The sequence below is a fragment of the Carcharhinus amblyrhynchos genome, chromosome 9 (genome assembly GCF_965287045.1).
Source record: "Carcharhinus amblyrhynchos chromosome 9, sCarAmb.v2.hapA, whole genome shotgun sequence".
Taxonomy (NCBI): Eukaryota; Metazoa; Chordata; class Chondrichthyes; order Carcharhiniformes; family Carcharhinidae; genus Carcharhinus; species Carcharhinus amblyrhynchos.
In genome coordinates, this window is record NC_137332.1 from 1679255 (window position 1) to 1705761 (window position 26507).

General features: G+C 47.0%; 1 protein-coding gene across 1 annotated transcript in view; it reads left to right on the top strand.

Moving 5' to 3' along the window:
- The first annotated feature begins 4666 nt into the window (after positions 1 to 4666).
- Positions 4667 to 26507, top strand: part of LOC145348243 (netrin-G1-like) — a 56645-nt gene continuing 34804 nt past the window's right edge. The window contains 1 exon segment of the mRNA XM_080196444.1: positions 4667 to 5102. Within this exon segment, the coding sequence (XP_080052570.1) occupies positions 4860 to 5102 (243 nt within the window). The 5' untranslated portion in view covers positions 4667 to 4859.

Here is a 26507-nt window from a genome sequence, read left to right on the forward strand (position 1 = left end):
TTGGAGAGGGTGAGTGTGTGTTGGGGATTGGAGAGGGGGAGTGTGTGTTGGGGGGATTGGAGAGGGTGAGTGTGTGTTGGGGGGATTGGAGAGGGTGAGTGTTTGTTGGGGATTGGAGAGGGTGAGTGTGTGTTGGGGGGATTGGAGAGGGTGAGTGTGTGTTGGGGGGATTGGAGAGGGTGAGTGTGTGTTGGGGGGATTGGAGAGGGTGAGAGTGTGTTTTGAGGGGTTTGAGCAGTAGAGTCACATTGATTTCCAGAAGGTGTGTGCAGATCGTGACGTTCGCTCTGACGGGGAACAGAATTACGTGGGAGGATGTGAGACTTTCAGAGATTATTTCTGTTTGCTGTGTAGCAGTTTATAAAATCCTGTAGTATTTATCATACAAAATGGGTTTATAAATATCTCTGTATAAGTCTGTATATCAGTCACTACGCAGAGTATCACCTTGTGTTGTAAAACAGATTGTGGGATGGATCACCAAACTCTGAATTTGTGTTTAACAAAATCAGAAATTTGTATAAAAATGGGAATAATTTGTTGTTTTTTTCAGTTTGAGAAGCTGCTGAGATTGGATTGAGATGATGGAGGGCGGAGAAAAGCTTCTCTCTCATTTGGGATCTTTCTGTGTCTCATTTATTGACCTCCCATTGAGTTTCCCGATTGGTCTTTCTTTCCCTCTCACATTGCAGCTGATTGGAGGAGGACACTCGGGGTCAGGGTCAAAGGTCAGGAGCAGCAACTATTCCAAAATCACTGATTTCATTTCTCTCCTGACAGGGAGCTGATCCCAGAAGGAAAAGGAAATAAGGAAATCGATGGAAAACTAACTCTCTCAGGTGATCGTCATCACATTGGCTCCAAATACTGACTGATTAACCAATCAGAACATCTGTTTGCTGCAGCAATCATTGGAAAAAACAGCTGGAATTCCCAAAATCCAGAATATCCCCAACAACACTGGAAAACAGTTGGAACTCCAACATATTGAATATCCCATCTACACGGGGTAGAATAGCTGGAAATCCCAACGTCTGGAACAACAACACCATAACAGGGAGCTGGAATTCCAACTTCCCCACCAACACTCTGAAAACAGCTGGAATACTAACATAGAACATAGAACACTACAGCACAAACAGGCCCTTCGGCCCACTAGTTGCGCCGATCACTTCTATACCAACCAAGCCATAGACCTATCTATAACCCCCAATCCCATTAAATCCCATATACTCATCCAGAAGTCTTTTAAAAGACCCCAGCGAGTTCGCCTCCACCACCACTGACGGCAGCCGATTCCACTCACTCACCACCCTCTGAGTGAAAAACTTACCCCTAACATCTCCTCTGTACTTGCCTCCCCGCACCTTAAACCTCTGTCCTCTCGTAGCGACCATTTCAGCCCTGGGAAATAGCCTCTGAGAATCCACCCTATCTATTCCTCTCAACATTTTATAAACCTCTATCAGGTCGCCTCTCAACCTTCGTCTCTCCAGGGAAAAGAGTCCCAGCTCCCTCAACCTATCTTCATAAGGCATGCCTCCCAGTCCAGGCAACGTCCTTGTAAATCTCCTCTGTACCCTTTCAATAGCTTCTACGTCCTTCCTATAGTGAGGCGACCAGAGGCCTATGTACTCCAAGTGAGTCCTGGCAAGGGTCTTATAAAGTTGCAGCATTACCTCCCAACTCCTAAACTCAATCCCTCGATTAATGAAGGCCAGTACACCATACGCCTTCTTGACCACATCCTCCACCTGCGAGGCCGATTTAAGAGTCCTGTGGACCCGGACCCCAAGATCCTTCTGCTCTTCAACACTACTAAGGCTCCTGCCCTTGATAGTGTACTCGTTCATCCCGTTGGTCCTGCCAAAATGGACGACTATGCATTTATCCGCGTTGAAGTCCATCTGCCACTTCTCCGCCCAGTCCTGCATCCTATTTATGTCCTGCTGCAACTTCTGACATCCTTCCAGACCATCCACAACACCACCGACCTTCGTGTCATCAGCGAACTTACTTACCCATCCTTCCACTTCCTCATCCAGGTCATTTATGAAAATGACAAACAGCAAGGGTCCTAGAATAGATCCCTGGGGCACTCCACTGGTGACTGACCTCCATTCAGAAAAAGCCCCATCCACAACCACTCTCTGCCTTCTGCAGGCAAGCCAGTTCTGGATCCACAAGGCCAAAGGCCCTTGGATCCCATGCCCTCTCACCTTCTCAAGAAGTCTTGCATGGGGGACCTTATCAAACGCCTTGCTGAAGTCCATGTACACCACGTCCACGGCACTTCCTTCATCAATGTGTTCAGTCACATTTTCGAAGAACTCAACTAGGCTCGTAAGGCACGACCTGCCCTTGACAAATCCATGCTGACTATTTCTGATCATGTCAAACCTCTCCAAATGCTCGTAAATCTTGTCCCTCAGAAGCCTCTCCATCAGCTTACCAACCACTGAGGTCAGACTCACCGGTCGGTAATTTCCCGGGCTATCTCTGTTCCCTTTCTTGAAAATAGGAACCACATCTGCAATCCTCCAATCTTCCGGAACCTCTCCCGTCTCCATCGACGACGCAAAGATCATTGCCAGGGGCTCTGCAATCACTTCACTTCCCTCGCCTCCCACAGTATCCTGGGGTACATCCCATCTGGTCCCGGCGACTTATCTATCTTGATAGAATTCAAAAGTTCTAACACATCCTCCTCCTTAATATCCACATACTCAATCTTTTCCATCTGCTGCAAATCCGTAGCAAAATCTCCCAGATCAGTTTCCACTGTGAATACCGAGGCAAAGTACTCATTAAGCACCTCTGCCATTTCTTCTGGTTCCACACAGACCTTTCCCCCTTCACCTTTTATAGGTCCGATCCCTTCTCTTCTCATCCTTTTACTTTTCACATATTTGTAGAAGGCCTTGGGATTCTCCTTAATCTTACCCGCCAAGGTCTTCTCATGACCCCTTCTGGCTCTCCTAATTTCCCTTTTAAGCTCCTTTCTACAGTCCTTATACTCCTCAAGATCCTTAACCTCTCCTAGTTCCCTGAACCTTTCGTACACCTTCCTTTTCCTCCTGACTAGGTTCTCTACAGCCTTCGTGCACCACGGTTCCCGCGACCTACCAAAACCCCCTCGTCTCATCGGAACGTTGTCACGCATAGCTCCAGACAAACATTCCTTGAATATCCGCCACCTTCCTTCGGTACTTTTCCCTAAGAACGCCTCCTTCCAGTTTATTTGTCCAAGTAACTTCCTGACTTCTTCGTATCTCCCCTTACTCCAGACAAACACCTTCCTAGCCTGCCTGATCCTATCTCATTCCAATGCAGTTGTGAAGGAGATAGAATTATGGTCACCATTCCCAAGATGCTCTCCTACCGAGAGATCCATCACCTGTCCTGGTTCATTCACCAGTACCAGGTCAAGTACAGCCTCTCCCCTCGTAGGCTTATCCACGTACTGTGTCAGGAAACCTTCCTGAACACACCTAACAAACTCCTCCCCATCTAAACCCCTTACCCTAGGGATATTCCAGTCGATGTTTGGGAAATTGAAGTCTCCCAACTCTGTTATTACTACATCTCTCTAGAATCTGTTTCCCTATCTGCACCTCAACTTCCCTGTCAGTATTGGGCGGCCTATAGAAAACACCCAGCAAAGTTTTCGACGCTTTGCTGTTCGTAACTTCCACCCACAGAGACTCAGTAGATAGTCCCTCCACGACATCCTCTTTCTCTGCAGCCATGACACTATCCCTGATCAACAGTGCCACTCCACCACCTCTTCTGCCACCCTCCCTGTCCTTCCTGAAGCATCTGAAACCTGGCACCTGAAGTACCCAGTCCTGTCCCTGAGACATCCAAGTCTCCGTAATGGCCACCACATCACATTCCCAAGCAGCAATCCACGCCCTAAGCTCATCTACCTTATTCACTACACTCTTGGCATTAAAATAGATACACCTCAGCCCCTCAGTCTGGGCATTCCCCTTCTCCACCCCCTGTCTAACCTCCCTCTCATACTGCCTGCAGTCCTTCCCTACCTGGGAGCGAACCTCCTCCGTCCCAGTCTCCCCATCACAGTTCCCTCCCCCCATCCTTTCTAGTTTAAAGTCCCCCCGGTAGCCTTAGCCAGTCTTCCCACCAAGATATTAGTCCCCCTGGGATTTAAGTGCCACCCGTCTTTACTGTACAGGTCACACCTGCCCCTAAAGAGGTCCCAATGATCTAGGAACCGAAATCCCTGCCCTCTGCTCCAGTCCCTCGGCCACGCATTCAGCCTCCACCTCATTCCATTCCTGCTCTCATTCTCCCGCGGCACAGGCAGCAATCCTGAGATTACTACCTTCGCTTTCCTCTTCCTCAGCTGCCTACCCAGATCCCTATAGTCCCTTTTCACGACTGCCTCCCTCTTCTTGCCTACGACAGTAGTACCTATATGTACTACAACCTCTGGTTCCTCACCCTCCCCCTTCAGGATGTCTGGGACCCGCCCAGAGACATCCCGGATCCCAGCCCCAGGGAGACAAACCACCATCCGCGACTCCCGTCTACGTCCACAAAAACGCCTGTCCGCCCCCCTCACTGTGGAGTCCCCTATTAACACTACCTTTCTGCTCTCTTTTTTAATTTTTTTGGAACATCCCCACCAACTCTAGGAAAAACAGCTAGAATTCCCATTACCTGGAACACCCTCACCAACACTGGGAAAAGCAACTGGAATATTAACACTCTCAACACCAGCACACATTGAGTTCCTTCCTCTCTGAGTGAGAATCCAGTCAGAGTGGAGACATCTTGAATCAACCCCAGACGGACTGAGATCTTTCCTCTCTGACTAGGGTCCAATCAAAGTGATGAGTGTGTTGAGTCTGTTGCCTCTTCAGGCCCTTTGGGTGAGCTTGTCTCTCACTGCCCAGCATTTCCCATCCTAGGGACACTATGACCTGTGTAAGACTCAGGTTCACTGGGATCAGGGGGTCAGTTGGGATTACATGGCCTGTCAGCCTGAGGCTGCTCTCCTCACCAGATTCCTAAAGATCAGGTTGGATCCCCCCAATAGTACATGTGGAGAGACCCCGGAGATGTACTGCACGCTGGTGAGTAGAGACCTTTCTGAATGAGCCACTCTTGTGTGAATGGACAAGCACGGCATGGTTTTAACAAAGTGAATTCCCTTCAAACACCTACACTGGAATTAATAACAGACACAGTGAATACAAGAACTAGGATACAGTGGTCAATGTTTATAAATCACTGGTTAGACCTCAGCTGGAGGATTGGGTCCAATTCTGAGTTCCACGCTTTAGGAAGGATGTCAGGGCATTGGAGAGAGAATGGGGGATTTATGAGAATGTTCCCATGGATCAGGGACTTCAATGATTATGGAGAGACTGGAGAAGCTGGGATTGTTCCCCTGAGAGTAGAGAAAGTTAAGGAGAGGTGTAATTCCGATTTCCAAAATTGCCATTTTTTAAAAAATTGCATCAGTAAAAGCTTTTCAATCGCAGGAGGGTCCAGCATTGGAAGGGAACATGTCCAATTGTGTATCTGACTGGTCGATATCTCCAGTGGGGAGTGTTTGCTGTTGTGTATCTGACTGGTCGGTATCTCCAGTGGGGAGTGTTTGCTGTTGTGTATCTGACTGGCTGATATCTCCAGTGGGGAGTGTTTACTGTTGTGTATCTGATTGGCCAATATCTCCAGTGGGGAGTGTTTACTGTTGTGTATCTGATTGGCCAATATCTCCAGTGGGGAGTGTTTACTGTTGTGTATGTGACTGGTCGATATCTCCAGTGGGGAGTGTTTACTGTTGTGTATCTGACTGGTCGATATCTCCAGTGGGGAGTGTTTGCTGTTGTGTATCTGACTGGTTGATATCTCCAGTGGGGAGTGTTTGCTGTTGTGTATCTGATTGGCCAATATCTCCAGTGGGGAGTGTTTACTGTTGTGTATCTGATTGGCCAATATCTCCAGTGGGGAGTGTTTACTGTTGTGTATGTGACTGGTCGATATCTCCAGTGGGGAGTGTTTGCTGTTGTGTATCTGACTGGTTGATATCTCCAGTGGGGAGTGTTTGCTGTTGTGTATCTGATTGGCCAATATCTCCAGTGGGGAGTGTTTACTGTTGTGTATCTGATTGGCCAATATCTCCAGTGGGGAGTGTTTACTGTTGTGTATCTGACTGGTCGATATCTCCAGTGGGGAGTGTTTGCTGTTGTGTATCTGACTGGTCGATATCTCCAGTGGGGAGTGTTTGCTGTTGTGTATCTGACTGGTCGATATCTCCAGTGGGGAGTGTTTGCTGTTGTGATTAGTGACAGTGCTGTTTGTAATGTTTATTCTCGATTGAGCTGTTTGGAGATGTTTCTTTTCACAAGGTGTTGACTGAGTACAAATATCACCAGATTGGCCCCAATTCATGTTGTTTTCATGTCACCTTGTGTGAGAATCTGCTCTGATCTCAGTCAGTTACAAAGAGTCCTGCAATTGTTGTAAATTCCGCTCTGTGTGGGGATATGTATTATCTGCTCATTCTGTTCATTATCTCCTCAGCGTAACTGGTTCCTACATCATTGCTTGGGGAATACTCCTGATTTAATAATCAGCCATATGTTTCACCAATAATTAAAAATGTATAATTTATTGCAGAACATGTAGTTTATCAGAGGGAATTATTCTCTCAGTCAATTAATGAACTGTTTTAGAAACAATCGCACTCTGCCAGCAGTTCCATATTCCACTGTTGGAGTTGTGTCTGAAACATCGAGTGGATCCAGTCAGAGCAGATTAAGCTTTGTCGTGTCAGCATCCCCAGCTCAGGGTGATATATAACACTTCCCAGACAGTCAGTAATTAGTCATGTAGGAGACAGATCAGCCACTTTGTGCACAGCAAGATCCCATGGGCCAGCTAATGCCGAGTTCATCTTGGTTAAGAGATAAATATTGGCTTCTTGCTGCCATTTAATCAGTTAGTGCCCGAAAATCCTGCAGGAATTTAGCAGCCTTTTTCTGATCATTTGCATGTTTGAATATGTAGCTGTTTTTTTTACACATTTACTCGCTCTCTCATTTCCCAATCTGTTCCGTCTCCGAAGCTTCTGTTCTCTGAGTCTGTATTCAATATGAGTGGGTGAGTGAGCCGGAAAGTCTTCAGGGTGAGAATCTATTCAGACTGTGACTGTAACATTGCTGCAAAGAAATCAATTCCTACACAGATGCTGTGGTGATATCATGTACGGGCTACGCTGCTGGAGAGTTTATATTGCAACAGCAGTAATCCAGAGAACAGGAGTTCAAATCCCACCATGAAGTTTGAGAATGGGTTGAGGGAGATATGGCAGATTCTGCTGCTAGGCCATTCACCTTGTTCATTCCTCTCTGACAACCTTATCTGAAGTAAGAAGTATCTGAAGTACTCCTTACTGTGTCCACCCCAGTCCAATGCCGGCATCTCTACATCATGACAACCTTATCTGAACCCACAGCACTTTCCAATACAAACCCTGATTCCCCAGTCCAGCATTGACAAGAATTCAAAGATCAGGATCTGTCTCCCTGACTCAATCTCTCCTCCCATCTCACTCACCCACTCACTGCCTCACTCATTCATTTATATTCACCCTCGTTCACGATGACACACACACACACACACACACACACACACACACACACACACACACACACACACACACACACACACACACACACACACACACTCATAAATGGGATGAGACAGTCAGCCAGTCACTAATGCAGTTTAATAAATGAGATTGCAGGAAAGAGTAATTCTCCCTCCCAGCACTTCACAAAAACAGCAAAACCTCAATCAGATTAATTCATTAAATGAATGTTTGAGTCAAAATGAAATGGGATAAATTTAATCCACTTCACATTTCAATGGATTTTATTTAAACTGTAAATGGGATGAAATGGAGATGGAAATGAGATGTCAGGAACAGTAACATAATGGTTATGTTGCTGGAATGGTAATCCAGAGAGCAGACTAATCATCCCGAGATTTGAGTTCAAATCCCACAACAGCAGCTGAGGAATTTAAATTCAATGAGTTCAATCGCTCTGAAATAAGAAGCCAGTCTCAGTTCTGATGACCAGGAAACTATATCAGGTTCTTATAGAAACCCAGTTCCTTCACTCCTCTCCGTTAGAGAAGGAGATCTGCTCTCCTTCCCCAGACTAACCAGTCTGTGTGGTCAGAGGCACAGAAACAGTGTTTAGTTCCTCACTCTGTTCGGGAAACTATTTGGTTCTCGAGACAGAGTACAGATCTGAGACAGAGAGTCAGGTGAACTGGTGCGACAACAATAATCTCTCCCTTAATGTCAACAAAATGAAGGAGATTATCATCGACTTGAGAAAGCATATTGAAGAACATGCCCCTGTCTACATCAATGGGGATGAAATAGAAAGGGTTGAGAGCTTTAAGTTTTTAGGTGTCCAGATCACCAACAACCTGTCCTGGTCCCCCCACGCCGACACTATAGTTAAGAAAACCCACCAAAGCCTCTACTTTCTCAGAAGACTAAGGAAATTTGGCATGTCAGCTACGACTCTCGCCAACTTTTACACTTGAACCACAGAAAGCATTCTTTCTGCTTGTATCACAGCTTGGTATGGGCTCCTGCTCTGCCCAAGACCGCAAGGAATTATAAATGATCATAAATGAAGCCCAATCCATCACACAAACCAACCTCCCATCGATTGAGTCTGCCTACACTTCCCTCTGCCTTGGCAAAGCAACCAGCATGATCAAGGACCCCCCGACGCACCCCGGACATTCTCTCTTCCACCTTCTTCTGTTAGGAAAAGATACAAAAGTTTGAGGTCACGTACCGACTGACTCGAGAACAGCTTCTTCCCTGCTGCTGTCAGACTTTTGAATGGACCTACCTCGCATTAAGCTGATCTTTCTCTACAGCCTGGCTATGACTGTAACACTACATTCTGCACCCTCTCCTTTCCTTCTCTATGAATGGTATGTTTTATCTGTATAGCCCACAAGAAACAATACTTTTCACTGTATGTTAATAAATGTGACAATAATAAATCCAATCAAACATTGTGCAGTCAGTGGCAGATATTCCCATTCCTGACTGTATGATGGAGGGAAGGTCGTTGATTGTTGGGTCAAGGACAGATCCTGAGGAACCTGGGAGAGGTTTACAGGATTGAGAGGCATGGACAGAGCGGACAGTCAGATGCTCTTTCCCAGGGTGGAAATGTCAATTACGAGGGGCCAGAGGTTTAAGGTGTGTGGGGAAAAGTTTAGAGGAGATGTGCGAGGCAAGTTTTTTACACAGAGGGTGGTGAACGTCTGGAACGCGCTGCCTGGGGAGGTGCTGGGAGCAGGTACGATAGCGGCATTTAAGAGGCAACTAGACAACTACATGAATAGGATGGGAATGGAAGGATATGGACTCTGTCAGTGCATACGATTTTAATTTAGTCAGGCATCATGATCAACGCAGGCTTGGAGGGGCCGAGGGGCCTGTTCCTGGGCTGTACTGCTCTTTGGTCTCTTTGTTCTTTGAAATCCTGGGGGATTTTCACATTAACTTCATTGCAGTGTTAATGTAAGCCTCCTTGTGACACTAATAAAACAAACGTAAAAATCTCCTGCAGTGATGTCCCAGAGCTGAGATAATGGATCTCCAGTCACCACAACCATCTTCCTTTGTATCGGGAATGATTCCAACCAGTGGAGAGTTTCCACCCATTCCCATTGACTCCAGTCAAGACCCCTGGTATTTACATTACACTGGGATTCTCCAACCTTGCCTGTGGCTGGGATTCTCCGACCTTGCCTGTGGCTGGGATTCTCCGACCTCTCCCCATTGCTGGGATTCTCCAACCTCTCCCCGTTGCTGGGATTTTCCGACCTTGCCTGTGGCTGGGATTCTCTGACCTTGCCCGAGGCTGGGATTATCTGACCTCTCCCCGTTGCTGGGATTCTCGGACCTTGCGTGTGGCTGGGATTTTCCAACCTCTCCTGCAGCTGGGATTCTCCATTCCCGCTGCAGTGAATGGAGTTTTGGTTGAATGTCAAATTCTCCGTTCTCGCTGGCAGTGTTGTCAAGGTGAACGGGATTGGAGAATTCCAGTCGTTATTTATTCTCAGTTACAGCTACAACTTTGCATTTATGTAGCACCTTTACTGTAGTGAAACATCCCAAAGTGTTCCCCGGCGACACTGTGATTCGACACCGAGTTGTGAGATTTGGGTCAGGTGATCAATGGCTCAGTTCAAGAGGGCGGTTTTAATATTTCATTGGAGAGAGATTGTATGACATAGCGGGAGGGAGCCCTGGGGGAGGGAGCACAGGGGGAGGGAGCGCCGGGGGAGGGAGCGCCGGGGGGAGACGGAACGCTGGGTGAGGGAGCGCCGGGGAAGGGAGTGTGACGGGAATGAGTGCCAGGGAAGGGAAAGGCATACAAGATGATAATGAAGATGATCAGAGATGATCAGAGGATTGGATAGGGTGGACAGTGAGAGCCTTTTACCTCAGATGGTGACGGCTAACACCAGGGGACATAGCTTTAAATTAAGGGGTGGTAATTATAGGACAGATGTTAGAGGTAGGTTCTTTACTCAGAGGGTAGTAAGGGCGTGGAATGCCCTGCCTGCAGCAGTTGTGGACTCGCCAACCTTGAGGGCGTTCAAATGGTCAGTGGATAGGAATATGGATAACATTGGAATAGTTTAGGTTAGAGGGTCATTAGATTGGTTCCACTGGTCGGCACAACATCGAGGGCCGAAGGGCCTGTACTGCGCTGGAATGTTCTATGAAAGCGGCTGGGGTCAGCGCTGGGGGAGGCAGCATCGAGGGAGGGAGCGCTGAGGGAGGGGGGTGCGGGGGAACAGAGGTTTCTGGGGGTCCCTGAGCAGAAATCAGAAATGTTCGTGCACAGCAGGTGCAGCAAGTGATTCGGAAGGAACGTGGAATGTCGGTCTTTATTACCCAGGGATGGAGTTTAAACTTAGGGAAGGTTTACTACAAAGGGGCAAAGGGGTAATGGGGATGAGAGGGCAAAGGGGCGATGGGGGCGAGAGGGGTGAGTGGGGTTTGGTGCCAGTCGGTGAGGGATGGGCCCGGAGTGTGTTGGAAGAATCAGTGCAGCCAGGAATAAAAGCAGTGCCGCGGGGGGGCTGATACTGGGGAAATGCTGGGAGGTGGTCTCGGTAAGAGAGAGAATGTGATTGTTTCTTTAGATCTTCCAGACGAAAGGATTCTGTTAATTCTCCTCAATCTCCACGTTGAAAGCAGAATATTTCACTGACTCTCTCTAATCCCCAATTTCATTCGTCTCTGGCAACTGTTCAAAGTATTTTCACATCCAATTCCACTTCAATATCCTCGGATTGATGAATCGGAGAGGTTCCTGTGACACAAAACACAACTCACTGCAACAAAACAATATATCAGCTGTACACTGGAAACAGAAAATAGACTGGACAACTCACTGTAACCCCGAGAAAATGCACTGGATGCAGCGTGACACTGTGCACTGGAGAGAGAGAGAGATACTGGATACAGTGTGACACTGTGCACTGGAGATAGAGAGACACTGGATACAGTGTGACAGTGTGCACTGGAGATAGAGATACTGAGTACCGTGCGACACTGAGGCGGCACGGGAGCACAGTAGTTGGTTAGCACAGTTGTTTCACAGTACCAGGGACCCAGGTTCAATTCCTGGCTTGGGTCATTGTCTGTCTATGTGGAGTTTGCATGTTCTCCCCGTGTCTGCGTGGGTTTCCTCCGGGTGCTCCGGTTTCCTCCCACAGTCTGAAAGACATGCTGGTTAGATGCATTGACCCAAATAGGTGCCGGAATGTGGCAATTAGGGGAATTTCACAGTAACTTCATTGCAGTGTAAGCCTTACTTGTGACTAATAAATAAACTTAAAAAAAAACTTCAGAAAGACACTGGACGCAGTGTGACACTGTGCACTGGTGAGAGACACTGGGTACAGTGTGAGGCAGTGCACTGGTGAGAGACACTGGGTACAGTGTGACACTGTGCACTGGTGAGAGACACTGGGTACAGTGTGACACTGTGCACTGGTGAGAGACACTGGATACAGTGTGACACTGTGCACTGGTGAGAGACACTGGATACAGTGTGACACTGTGCACTGGTGAGAGACACTGGATACAGTGTGACACTGTGCACTGGTGAGAGACACTGGATACAGTGTGACACTGCACTGGTGAGAGACACTGGGTACAGTGTGACACTGTGCACTGGTGAGAGACACTGGACGCAGTGTGACACTGTGCACTGGTGAGATACACTGGGTACAGTGTGAGACAGTGAGTTCCTGTGATCCGGAATGTGCTGCCTGAAAGGGCAGCGGAAAATGATTCAATAATAACTTTCAAAAGGGAATAGGGGAGAGAGTTTAGGAATTAAGTGGGATCGAGCAGTGAGTTTGGGTTAGTTGGATTGCTCTTATACAGCCAGTACCAGAGTGATGGGCTGAATGGTGGGTCCCTTGTGATTTAATCAGGGCTAAACTCAGTTGGTAATGTCCTCCCTGGGATGGAAGCTGTGTGATTCACAAACCTCCCTAACTTCATCAACCACCTCCCAATCACTTGGAATATTGTGTGTAATTCTGGTCACCCTATTATAGAAAGGATATTATTAAACTAGGAAGAGTGCAGGAAAGATTTACTAGGATGCTACCGGGACTTGATGGATTGAGTTATAAGGAAAGGCTGGATAGACTGGGACTTTTTTCTCTGGAGCGTAGGAGGCTGAGGGGTGATCTTATAGAGGTCTATAAAATAATGAGGGGCACAGATCAGCTCGATAGTCAATATCTTTTCCCAAAGGTAGGGGAGTCTAAAACTAGAGGGCAGAAGTTTAAAAAGATTTAAAAGGATCCATGGGGCAATTTTTTCACACGGAGGGTGGTGCGTGTTTGGAACAAGTTGCCAGAGGTAGTAATGAAGCCAGGCACAATTTTATCTTTTGGAAAGCATTTAGACAGTTACATCAGTATGATGGGTATGGAGGGATATGGGCCAAATGTGGGCAATTGGGACAAGTTCACTGGTTTAGCAAAAAAGGATAGTGAGGACAGGTTGGTCTGAATGCTGCGTTTCCATGCTGTAAACCTCAACGACTCGAATCATTCTCGTTAATATTCTCCCTCCCATTCACATCTAGAAACCCCAATTCCGACATTTCTCCACTATTTCCTGCTGTAAAAAGTCTCTGAGATTTTTCAGTGATGTTTGGGCTGTAACCCCTCCCCGATCACAGAATAACTGAACCAATCCCAGTCAACCACCCGCTTCATCCTGACTGGATATTGTCCTGTCTGTCACTGTGTGATGTCTGATGGGTAACAGAATCTCAGACGATGGAAGATTTCTGTTTCCCAGGATTGGTTCAATGATTTCCCACAGGAATAATTGGATAATAATAGAGCCAAAGTCCATCTCCTTCACTATCTACCATCCTGGTATTCACCTGAGTTATAGAAACACAGAAAATAGGAGAAGGAGGAGGCCATTCGGCCCATCGAACCTGCTCCACCGTTCATTATCATCGTGTTTAATCATCCAACTGAATGTCCTGATCCCGCCTTCGCCCCGTATCCTTCAACCCCCTTCACCCTGAGAGAGGCATCGAACTCCTTCAAAACATTCACTGTTTTAGCCTCAGCTGCTTCCTGTGGGAGTGAATTCCACACATTCACCACTCTCTGGGTGAAGAAATGTCTCCTCATCTCCATCCTAAACCATCTACCCTGTATCCTCAGATTGTGACCCCAGGTTCTGGACATCCCCACCATCAGGAACATCCTTCCTGCGTCTATCCTGTGAGAATTTTATTGGTTTCGATGAGATCCGCCCCTCAGTGCTCTGAACTCCACTGAATACAATCCTAATTGACTGAATCTCTCCTCATACATCATTCCCGCTTTCCCAGGAATGAGCCCGGTAAACCGCCTCTGCCCTTCCTGGGGAGCAAGAATATCCTCCCCCAGAAAAGGAGACCAAAACTGCCCATAAAAACCTCATTCCACCCGAGACTGGAAAATCCCACCCAAAGTCAACGGATATTTCCATTTTCCGCTCCCTCGCTCTGATTCTGATCCCGTGGTGGACGGTGTGGTAGAATTCCGGTGAATATTCCGGGTGTGGCCTCACCAATTGCAGCAAGACATCCCTGATCCTGTCCTCGAATCCTCCCGTTACAAAGGCCAACAAACCATTCTCCTTATTTCCAGCCTGCTGTACCTGCGCACTTACCCGTCAGTGACTGGTGTAGGAGGAGATCAGGTCCCACTGCACTTTCCCCTCTCCTCTCATTATTATCTCACTATCCTGCTTCCTTTAAATTCAGTCTCTGTCTGTCAGTTTGAAGGGGGATGTGGTTAAGCAGAAACTCTTGTCTCAGCGATTTCACTACACGTGTTGTGCAGCTCGCTGGAACTGTCGACTTAAAGGGAGGATCATCACTACTTCTGTAGAAACACAGTCTGTGACTTGCTCGGCTAAAAGTCTGACAACCAATTATTTCTGAATCCCAGCTCCAATTATGAGAATCCAATTGAGTCGTGACAGCTGGTGAATGTTGGAGTTTCTGGGTCTCATCTTTCAAACAAAGCTTCCATTTCTCTAGCAGCATCCATTACCTTGTGATATCCCAAAGCAACTTCCAAACAATCAACATCAGCACCAATCAGTTTTATTTTGCAGAAAATGCAGTGGGCAAACGAGAAAGGTTCCTCCAATCAATCAGAAAATAACCAGATGTTTTTAGCAATATTAATATCAGGATATTAATATTAGCTGTTAATAGCATCTTACAGCACAGAAGGAGACCATTCAGCCCATTGTGTCCATGCTGGCTCTTTGAAAAATCTATCCAATTATCCAATTTCTCTCATTTTTACCCAAGACCCTGAAACTTTTCCCTTGTTTCAAAGGACTTTAGTTTGAAAAAATGGGGCTGAATGGCCTCCTCTGTTTGTAATCACTCAGTCTCTCTCTCACTGACCCGGAATCACTCAGTCTCTCTCTCACTGACCCGGAATCACTCGGTCCGTCCGTCACTGATCCAGAATCACTCGATCTCTCCGTCACTGACCCGGAATCACTCGGTCTGTCCGTCACTGACCCGGAATCACTCGGTCCGTCCGTCACTGACCCGGAATCACTCGGTCTCTCTCTCACTGACCTGGAATCACTCGGTCTGTCCATCACTGACCCGGAATCACTCGGTCCATCCGTCACTGACCCGGAATCACTCGGTCTCTCTCTCACTGATCCGGAATCACTCGGTCTCTCTCTCACTGATCTGGAATCACTCGATCTCTCCGTCACTGATCTGGAATCACTCGATCTCTCCGTCACTGATCTGGAATCACTCGATCTCTCCGTCACTGATCCAGAATCACTCGGTCTCTCCGTCACTGATCCGGAATCTCTCGGTCTGTCCGTCACTGATCCGGAATCTCTCGGTCTGTCCCTTTCTCCCTCTCTAACTAAGGCGCGATGATAACCGTTCTCTATTCCTCTGATTCCTCACATCAGCTAAACATTTCCACATTCCCTCGCTCATCAATATTTCATATTCCTCCTCGTCCACTGCAGTGTCTGCCTGATTCCTCTCTCTGTGAAGACAAAAGCAAAGTATTAATTAAGAACAATGCTCACGTCTTCATTCCAGACACAAGTTAATTATCTGGTCTCTTCAGTCCCACTCTTTCCTTAGTTATCCTCTTGATTCTTACATTTGTATAAGACAGGCGGCACTGTGGTACAGTGTCACACGGTTAGCACTACTGCCTCACAGCGCCAGGGACCTGGGTTCAATTCCCAGCTTTGGTCACTGTCTCTGCATGTTCTCCTCATGTCTGCGTGGGTTTCCCCTGGGTGCTCTGGTTTCCTCCCACTGTCCAGGGTAGGTGGACTGGCCATGCTAAATTACTCTTGATATCAAAAGATGTGTAGGTTAGGGGGATATTAAATAACTGTGCCTACGGGATAGGGTTTTGGTGGGATGTTTTGTTGGAGAGTGAGTGCAGACTTGATGGGCTGACTGGCCTCCTTCTGTACTGCAGTGATTCTATAAAGGCATTTTGGTTTTTCTTGATTTTATTTGTTGATATTTTGACATTCCGTCTGGTCTTTCTCCTGATTTCACAGACAATCAAAGGAATTTGGGAACAGACATTCACAGTTCTCAGTCTGTGTGAGCCTGGGGCTCTGAGGGGGGATTCACTTGGGGACAAGTCCCTTTCTTGGAGACTTTTCACCAGAAGGAAGTCAGCCATTGGGGAAAGAGGGTTGAAAATTGAAAGTTGAGTGTGTAATGAAATGTGATCGTAATCTATAAGGACAGATTTACACAGGGCCCTGTCAATAATGGAGGATGAAGCACTGCTTGTTGAAGATTTACTGGAGATTCTCATTCTTTCTCCAATCTTCTCTCGGTTCTCTGAAGCCTCCCTCTGGTCGACTCATTACTGAAATGTTTAGACACAAACACCAGGTGCAGAGTTCTGGGTTTCATTAACTTGAACAAACATTCATTTCTGCCAACTCAGATTCTTTCTAATTAAATTTCAAAGCCGCAAATCCCATTGAGTTTCTGAGCAAGATGCCAATTTCAACCTGCCGTTCATTTATCAAATCAGTTCTTGGGACGAGGGCATCACTGAAATGGCCAGTATTTATTGTCCATCCTTAGTTACTCGAAGGAGATGGTGGGGAACCTTCTTAACTAAAAACATCAGAAATAGGAGCAGGTTTAGATTGGGAATGAACATCTAAGTGAAAAAGCACCAAATAATATCACATTTTAAATAAAGACAAACTTTATTGCAAAAAATTATTGAACAAATCAATGAAATATTTACCAGAAAGATTTACGCCATAAAGTCAGTTCCATTTATTAATTATTCCCAAGAATTTCCATATCTTACAAGAAGATTAATCCACTTTACCGGGATCCGGGAATCTGATGGAACACCGGAGCTTTTTGGAATGCCCTCTGATTGCTCCTCCACAGAACATAGAACAGTACAGCACAGGCCCTTCGGCCCTCGATATTGTGCTGAGCTATGTCCAATCCCAAGATCAAGCTATCCCACTCCCTATCATTCTGGTGTGCTCCATGTGCCTATCCAATAACCGCTTGAAAGTTCCTAAAGTGTCCGACTCCACTATCACAGCAGGCAGTGCATTCCACACCCCAACCACTCTCTGAGTGAAGAATCTACCTCGGACATCCCTCCTATATTTCCCACCATGAACCTTATAGTTATGCCCCCCTAGTAACAGCTACATCCACCCGAGGAAATAGTCTCAGAACGTCCTCTCTGTCAATCTCCCCTCATCATCTTATAAACCTCTATTAAGTCACCTCTCATCCTCCTCCTCCTAAAGAGAAAAGCCCCAGCTCCCTCAACCTTTCCTCATAAGACCTACCCTCCAAACCAGGCAGCATCCTGGTAAATCTCCTCTGCACTCTCTCCAATGCTTCCACATCCTTCTTATAGTGAGGTGACCAGAACTGAACACAATATTCCAAATGTGGTCTCACCAAGGTCCTGTATAGTTGCAGCATAACCCCACGGCTCTTAAACTCAAACCCCCTGTTAATAAACTCTAACACACTATAAGCCTTCTTCACGGCTCTATCCACTTGAGTGGTAACCTTCAGAGATCTGTGGATATGAACCCCAAGATCTCTCTGTTCCTCCACATTCCTCAGAACCCTGCCGTTGACTCTGTAATCCGCATTCAAGTTTGCCCTACCGAAATGAATCACCTCGCACTTATCAGGGTTAAATTCCATCTGCCACTTTTCGGCCCAGCTCTGCATCCTATCAATGTCTCTTTGCAGCCTGCAAGAGCCCTCCACCTCATCCACTACTCCACCAATCTTGGTGTCATCAGCAAATTTACTAACCCACCCTTCAGCCCCCTCTTCCAAGTCATTGATAAAAATCACAAATAGCAGAGGACCCAGCACTGATCCCTGTGGTACACCGCTGGGAACTGGCCTCCAGTCTGAAAATTTTCCCTCCACCACCACCCTCTGTCTTCTATGATACAGCCAGTTACTTATCCAATCGGCCAAATTTCCTTCTATCCCTCACCTCCTTACTTTCTCTGTGAGCCGACCAGGGGAACTTTACCATGTTTCCAGCTGTTCTCCAAGCTGTGGAATTTCATCTTGGATTTTCGCTGAGTGATCCTCCAATTTTCTTTCAGGATCCTGTGGATTGTTCAGCTCCGTGGCCGGGATGGACAGGGAATGTTTTACTCGGTCTGATCCCACAGAGACTGGGCTGCTCCCTCCAGGAATGATCCCCAGGCTTCCTGCTTGCTTCCATTTCCACTCACTATCTTGCTCCCACGCGGAGGTGTCTGCCCTCAGCCTCCTGCGATGGTCCAGTGAAGCCCAACACAAACTGGAGGAACAACACCTCCTCTTCCAATTGGACACATCTTTCTGGACTCAACATTGAATTCAACAACTTTAGAGAGTGAGCTTTCTCCTTCATCTTGACATCTGTGTGTTTTTTCTGTTTGCCCAATTTAAACACCCCCCCTCCCCCCCTCCCCCCCCTCCCCCCCTCCCCCCACAAGGCCATCGGTCACTTGTTTTTCAGTTTTGCTCAGCACTGACCTTTGGTCTCCTATGAACACATTCTGCAATCTTGTACTTATGCCTCTATCATCCTCCCTTTGGTCCTTAATGTCACCATTAACCCTCCCTTTATCTTGTGTCAATGACATCCTTGTCAATCTCGCCTTAGCTCTGACCTTTCCCTGACCTTCCATTCTGCTCCACCTCCTCCGCCCCATTCCCCAACTAAATAATTCATCACATCTAGCCCTTTGGGCCTGCTCCATCATTCATTACAATCATGGCTGATTGTCCAATCCAATAGCCTAATCCTGCTTTCTCCCCATAACCTTTGATCCCATTCACCCCCAGTGCTCTATCCAGCTGCCCCTTGAATATATTCAATGTTTTGGATCAATTACTTCCTGCGAGAATGAATCCCACAGGCTCACCGGGTGAAGAAATGTCTCCTCACCTCCATCCTAAATGGCCTACCCCGAATCCTCAGACTGTGACCCCTGGTTCCGGACTCCCCCACCATCGGGAACATCCTCCCTGCATCTACCCTGTCTAGTCCTGTTAGAATTTTATAAATCTCTATCAGATCCCCCCCCTCATTTGTCTGAACTCCAGCAAAAACAATCCTAACCTGGTCAATCTCTCCTCATACATCAGTCTCTCCATCCCCGGAATCAGCCTGGTAAACCTTCACTGCACTCCCTCGAGAGCAAGAACATCCTTCCTCAGAAAAGGAGACCAAAACTGCACACAATACTCTAGGTGTGGCCTCACCAAGGCTCCTGTATAATCACAACAACACATCCCTGCTCCTGTACTCCAAACCTCTCACAATGAAGGCCAACAGACCATTTGCCTTCTTTACCGCCTGCTGCCCCTGCATGCTTACCTTCAGTGACTGGTGCACAAGGACACCCAGGTCCCTCTGCACACCCCCCTCTCCCAATTTACAGCCATTTAGGAAGTAATCTGCCTTCTTGTTTTTGTTTCCAAAGTGAATAACCTCACACTTATCCAAATTATACTGCACCTGCCATTGGTAGCGTGGCAAACAGAATTGAACACAATATTCCAAATATGGCCTAACTAAGGTTCTATAAAGCTGCAACAAGACTTGCCAATTTTTAAACTCAATGCCCCAGCTGATGAAGGCAAGCATGCCTTATGCCTTCTGGATTCATGAAAGGCAAGTCGTGTTTGACGAATTTATTGGATTTCTATGAGGATGTGACTAGTGCGGTAGACAGAGGGGAACCGGTGGATGTGGTGTTTTTAGATTTCCAGAAGGCGTTCAATAAGGTGCCTCACAAAAGGTTGCTACAGAAGGATTTCTCTTACCTTTCCTTGCATCTAAAATTCTTCGTTCTTGATATCGTTCTCATAAATCTCCTTTGCACTCTCTTTCTCTCTTGAGCTTTCATATCCTTCCTGAAATAAGGTGCCCAGAATTGAACACAACATTTCAGATGTGTCCTGACCAACGATTTGTAAACCTAGGGATCCTATCGCCTTTATTAACAACTGTTAGAAATTTCTTGCCCCCCTTCAGAGATTTATCCACTTTGACTCAAATCCGTTCCCTCACATTTTCCTGCACCGATATCCATCTGCCAGGTGCCAGGAGAATGTTGGTAATTCCTCCAGCTCAGCAGTGACCCACTAACTGCTTCTAATTTTAATCTTGTTTAAGTCATTAGCGTTCTAACTGAGCAGCAATGATTTACAATTTATTCTCACCAAAGGGCTGATTTCTTATTGATGGGAAGTGACAGGAATTTGCAGGATTGGGTTTTCCGAAGCCATGAACATCTCTGCTGACTGCTGTAGGAATTAACACCATTCAACAGGGCAGTGAACCATGCTGATTGTACCCGAGGAGGTGGTGGTATAATGGTATTGTCACTGGACTAGTAACCCAGAGATCCAGAGTAATGCACTGGAGGACCCAGGTTCAAATCCCACCAGGGCAGGTGTTGAATTTTGAATTCAAGAAAGTAAATCTGTAATTCAAAGTTGAACCTTACCTTGGCCTTGGAGGGAGTGCAGAGGAGGTTTACTAGGCTGATGCCGGAGTTGAGGGGGTTGAGCTATGAGGAGAGGCTGAATAAACTAGGCTTGTACTCGTTAGAGTTTAGAAGAATGAGGGGAGATCTCATTGAGACGTATAAGATGATGAATGGGATGGATAGGATAGAGGTGGAGAGACTCTTCCCGCTCAGAAAGGACAGTAGGACTAGGGGGCACAGCCTCAAGATAAAGGGGGGGCGGTTCAGAACGGAGTTGAGGAGGAACTTCTTCACTCAAAGGGTGGTGAATCTCTGGAATTCTCTGCCCGTTGAAGTGGTGGAGGCTGCCTCGCTAAATATTTTTAAGATGCGGGTTGATGGGTTTTTGATAAGAGAGGGGATTAAGGGTTATGGGGAGAGGGCGGGAAAGTGGAACTGAGCCACGACAGATCAGCCATGATCTTATTGAATGGCGGGGCAGGCTCGAAGGGCTAGATGGCCTACTCCTGCTCCTATTTCTTATGTTCTTATGCTCTTAACACATCCCCTCATTATGGGAGTGGTTATTATCCTCGCCTGTCCCACGGGAGACTGGGGTTCAATTCCCTGATGGGAAACTGCCAAATTCCACTACAGTGTGGTGGCAGCGTCTGTTTGAACAAAGAAAATTCCAGCACAGGAACCTTCACAGGCCCTTCGGCCCTCCAATCCTGCACTGACCATGCTGCCTGACTGAACTAAAACCCCTTACCCTTCCGGGAACCATATCCCTCTATTCCCAACCTATTCATGTATTTGTCAAGATGCCCTTAAAAGTCACGACCGTATCCGCTTCCACTGCCTCCCCTGGCAGTGAGTTCCAGGCACCCCCCCCCCCCCCCCCACCCCCCACCCTCTGTGTAAAAAATCTGCCTCGTACATCTCCTTTAAACCTTGACCCTCGCACCTTAAACCTGTGCCCCCGAGTAATTGACTCTTCCACCCTGGGAAAAAGCTTCTGACTATCCACTCTGTCCGTGCCTCTCATAATCTTGTAGACTTTATCAGGTTTCCCCTCAACCTCCGTCGCTCCAGTGAGAACAAACCAAGTTTCTCCAACCTCTCCTCATAGCTAATGCCCTCCATACCAGGCAACATCCTGGTAAATCTTTTCTGTACCCTCTCCAAAGCCTCCACATCCTTCTGGTAGTGTGGCGACCAGAATTGAACACTATATTCCAAGTGCAGCCTAACTAAGGTTCTATAAAGCTGCAATATGACTTGCCAATTTTTAAAGTCAATACCCCGGCCGATGAAGGCAAGCATGCTGTATACCTTCTTGACTATCTTTTCCACCTGCATTGCCACTCTCAGTGCCCTGTGTACCTGTACACCCAGATCCCTCTGCCTATCAATACTGGTTAAGGGGTTCTGCCATTTACTGTATATTTCCTATCTGTATTAGACCTTCCAAAATGCATTACCTCACATTTGTCCGGATTAAACTCCCATCTGCCATGTCTCTGCCCAAGTCTCACTGATGTATATCCTGTCCTCGTCGCTATCCACAAACCCACCGACTTTTGTGTTGTCCACAAACTTACTAATCAAACCAGTTACATTTCCCTCCAAATCATTTATATATATTACAAACAGCAAAGGTCCCAGCACTGATCCCTGAGGAATGCCACTTGTCACAGCCCTCCATTCAGAAACACAGCCTTCCACTGCTACCCTCTGTCTTCTTTAACTGAGCCAGTTTTGTATCCACCTTGCCAGCTCACCTCTGATCCCATGCGACTTCACCTTCTGCACCAGTCTGCCATGAGGGATCTTGTCAAAGGCCTTACTGAAGCCCATGTAGACAACACCCACTATCCTACCCTCATCAACAATCTTCATCACTACCTCAAAAAACTCAATCAAGTTCATCAGACATGACCTCCCCCTTCACAAAACCATGTTGCCTCTCACTAATACTTCCACTTATTTCCAAGTGGGAATAAATCCTGTCTCGAAGAATCCTCTCCAATAATTTCCCTATTACTGATGTAAGGCTCACTGGCCTGTAATTACCTGGATTATTCTTGCTACCCATCTTAACCAAAGGAACAACATTGGCTATTCTCCAGTCCTCTGGGATCTCCCCTGTAGCCAGTGAGGATACAAAGATTTCTCTCAAGGCCCCAGAAATTTCCTCCCTTGCCTCTCTCAGTATTCTGGGGTTTATCCCATCAGGCCCTGGGGATTTGTCTACCTTAATGTTTCTCAAGAGCTCCAACACCTCCTCCTTTTTGATATCAACATGACTCAAACGATCGACACATCCTTTCCCAGACTCATCATTCACCCAATCCTTCTCTTTGGTGAATACTGACGCAAAATACTCATTTAATACCTCGCCCATTTCCTCTGACTCCATGCAAAGATTTCCTCCTTGTCCTTGAGTGGGCCAATCCTCTCCCTGGCTACCCTCTTGCTCTTTATGTATGTATAAAAAGCCTTGGGATTTTCCTTAATCCTGCTGGCCACTGCTTTTTGTGAGCCCCTTTTAGCCTTTCTTACTCCTTGCTTAAGTTTCTTTCTACTTTCCTTGTATTCCACACTTGCTTTGTGTGTTCCCAGCCTCCTAGCTTTGACAAATGCTTCCTTTTTCTCTTTGATTAGGCTCATAATATATCTCGTTATCCAAGGTTCCCAAAACTTGCCATCCTTATCCTTCATCCTCACAGGAATGTGCCCATCCTGAATCCCTGTCAGTTCTGGTTGCCTCATTACAGGAAGGATGTGGAAGCCATTGAAAGGGTGCAGAGGAGATTGACAAGGATGTTGCCTGGATTGGGGAGTGTGTCTTATGAGGATAGGTTGAGGGAGCTCGGCCTTTTCTCCTTGGAGAGATGACGGGTGAGAGGTGACCTGATAGAGGTGTATAAGATGTTGAGAGGTATTGATCGAATGGATTCTCAGAGGCTTTTTCCCAGGGCTGAAATGGCTGCCACAAGAGGTCACAGGTTTAAGGTGCTGGGGAGCAGGTACAGAGGAGATGTTAGGGGTAAGTTTTTCACTCAGAGGGTGGTGAGTGAGTGGAATCGGCTGCCATCGGTGGTGGTGGAGGCAAACTCGCTGGGGTCTTTTAAAAGACTTCTGGATGAGTACATGGGACTTAATAGGATTGAGGGTTATAGATAAGCCTAGTAGGTAGGGATATGATCGGCGCAGCTTGTGGGCCGAAGGGCCTGTTTGTGCTGTAGTTTTTCTATGTTCTATGTTCAGTGTTACACTTGAAAGGCTCCCACATGCCAGATGTTGATTTGTCCTCAAACATCTGCCCCCAATCTACATTCTTCAGTTCCTGTCTAATATTGTTGTAATTAACCTTCCTCCAGTTTAGCACCTTAACTTGAGGACTACACTTGTCTTTATCCATCAGTACCTTAAAGCTTACTGAATTGTGGTCACTGTTCCCAAATTGCTCCCCTCCTGAAACATCGACCACCTGGCCGGGCTCATTCCCCAATACCAGGTCCAGTATGGCCCTTCCCTAGTTGGACTATCTACGTACTGTTTCAGGAAGCCCTCCTGGATGCTCCTTACAAACTCTGCCCCATCCACACCCCGAGCACTGAGTCCCAGTCAATATCGGGGAAGTTAAAATCTCTCATCACAACAACCCTGTTACTTTTACACTTTGGTAAAATCTGTTGCTCTATCTCCCACTGGCAATCGGGTGGTCTATAGTAAACCCCCAACATTGTGACTACACCCTTCCTATTCCTGAGCTTCACCCATGTTGCCTCACTGTGTGAACCCTCCGAGGTGTCCTCCCGCAGTACAGCTGTGATATTCTCCTTAACCAGTAGTGTAACTCCCCCACCCCTTTTACATCCCCCTCTATCTCACCTGAAACATCTGCATCCTGGAATGTTAAGCTGCCAATCCTGTCCTTCCCTTAACCAAGTCTCTGTAATGGCAACAACATCATAGTTCCAAATACTAATCCAAGCTCTAAGTTTATCTGCTTTACCCGTTACACTTCTCACATTGAAACAAATGCACTTCACTCCACCAGACCCTCTTTGCTAAAACGGTTAACTGTGATTGGCTGAGTTTAAGATAATATCAGATTATTTATCACGTGACACATTGTAAATTCAAGATGGCAGTGAAAGCACAGGGGGCGGGGGGGGTAACAGGGGGGCAGTGTGGGTCAGTGAGTGCAGGGGGTGGGGGGAATTGGGGGCAGTGTGGGTCAGTGAGCACAGGGGGTGGGGGGCAGTGTGGGTCAGTGAGTACAGGGGGTGGGGGACAGTGTGGGTCAGTGAGTACAGGGGGTGGGGGACAGTGTGGGTCAGTGAGCACAGGGGGTGGGGGGCAGTGTGGGTCAGTGAGTACAGGGGGTGGGGGACAGTGTGGGTCAGTGAGTACAGGGGGTGGGGGGCAGTGTGGGTCAGTGAGTACAGGGGGTGGGGGACAGTGTGGGTCAGTGAGTACAGGGGGTGGGGGACAGTGTGGGTCAGTGAGTACAGGGGGTGGGGGGTTCGGGATGTGGGATACACACAGGAGAGTTTTGGAGGAGCTGAAGTTTTTGTAGGTTGGAGATTGGAGGCTCAGTTAGGAGAATATTGGAATAATCGGGACTGGGGGCGACACAGACACAGATTGTTCCACTGGGACAATGAACAAGAAAGCAGGTGGAGAAATGTGTCAGTGTTAACGATTGAGAATAAGACAGAGTTTGAGGGAATGGTGGAGTGAGACAGTGAGATAGTGTCTCTGTCTCTCACCACTCCCTCGATGAGCTTTCACATTGAACACCAGCCAGCCGTTCCCCGGGGAACTCACACCGTTTACACAACATCATTTCATTCAACCACTGATTCCAGCTCTGGGACTCAGAGCTGTTCATTATTCACAGAGGGCACAGGTAATTCAGGAGCACTTAACATCTGTACTGTTTGATTATTCATTCATACTTTACTCAGTTTACAGATTCTGTTACTAATGTTCACTCCATTCGATTTACACAGAATTAAAAATAATCTATTGCAATATGCAGCTTTAGTTAATGCCTTTAGTCGATGCTGTGACAATTGTAGATTCATTAATCTCCATTATCTCTGTATATTGCCACAATCTCCACCTTTATCACCAGTGTTAGTTTTATTGATCACGGCAACAATCCCTTCCCACTGAGATCCAGCCTGAAAGGCTCTGATCATTTACAAAAGGGGTTTCAGCCGATTCAGTCTTACTGATCTCAGGTCGAGCAGTGATGTGTCCATTCCTGAAGAAGCTTCTTCCTGTGTCTGAGCAACATTCAGTCTATCATCGCAGCGTAGCAATTCGCCAAGGATACACCGACATCTCCAACCAAACCTGTCACCCCCACCACCCTGAACAACGGCAGCAGATACCTGGGAAAACTGCAACCTGTGACTTCCCACTAAACACGCTCCATCCCGCTATGTCATTCCAAGTGACTGGAATCACCCCCAGAGTGACAGGGAATCAATCCCAGTGATGGGGAATCACTCCCAGTGATGGGGAATCACTCCCAGTGATGGGAATCACTCCCAGTGATGGGAATCACTCCCAGTGACAGGGAATCACTCCCAGTGACAGGGAATCACTCCCAGTGAGAATGACATGAGATTTCCCAGTTGTTCCTGAATGTTGAGCTGATTTATGAATCCTGTCTGTAAATACTTGATGGTTTGAGGCTATTTTTAGTTTGCCGCATAACATCATTCTGCAACTCTCCAGCAACATAATGTTTCAGCTGCCTATTTGTCATAAGAACATAAGAACATAAGAACATAAGAAATAGGAGCAGGAGTAGGCCATCTAGCCCTTCGAGCCTGCCCCGCCATTCAATAAG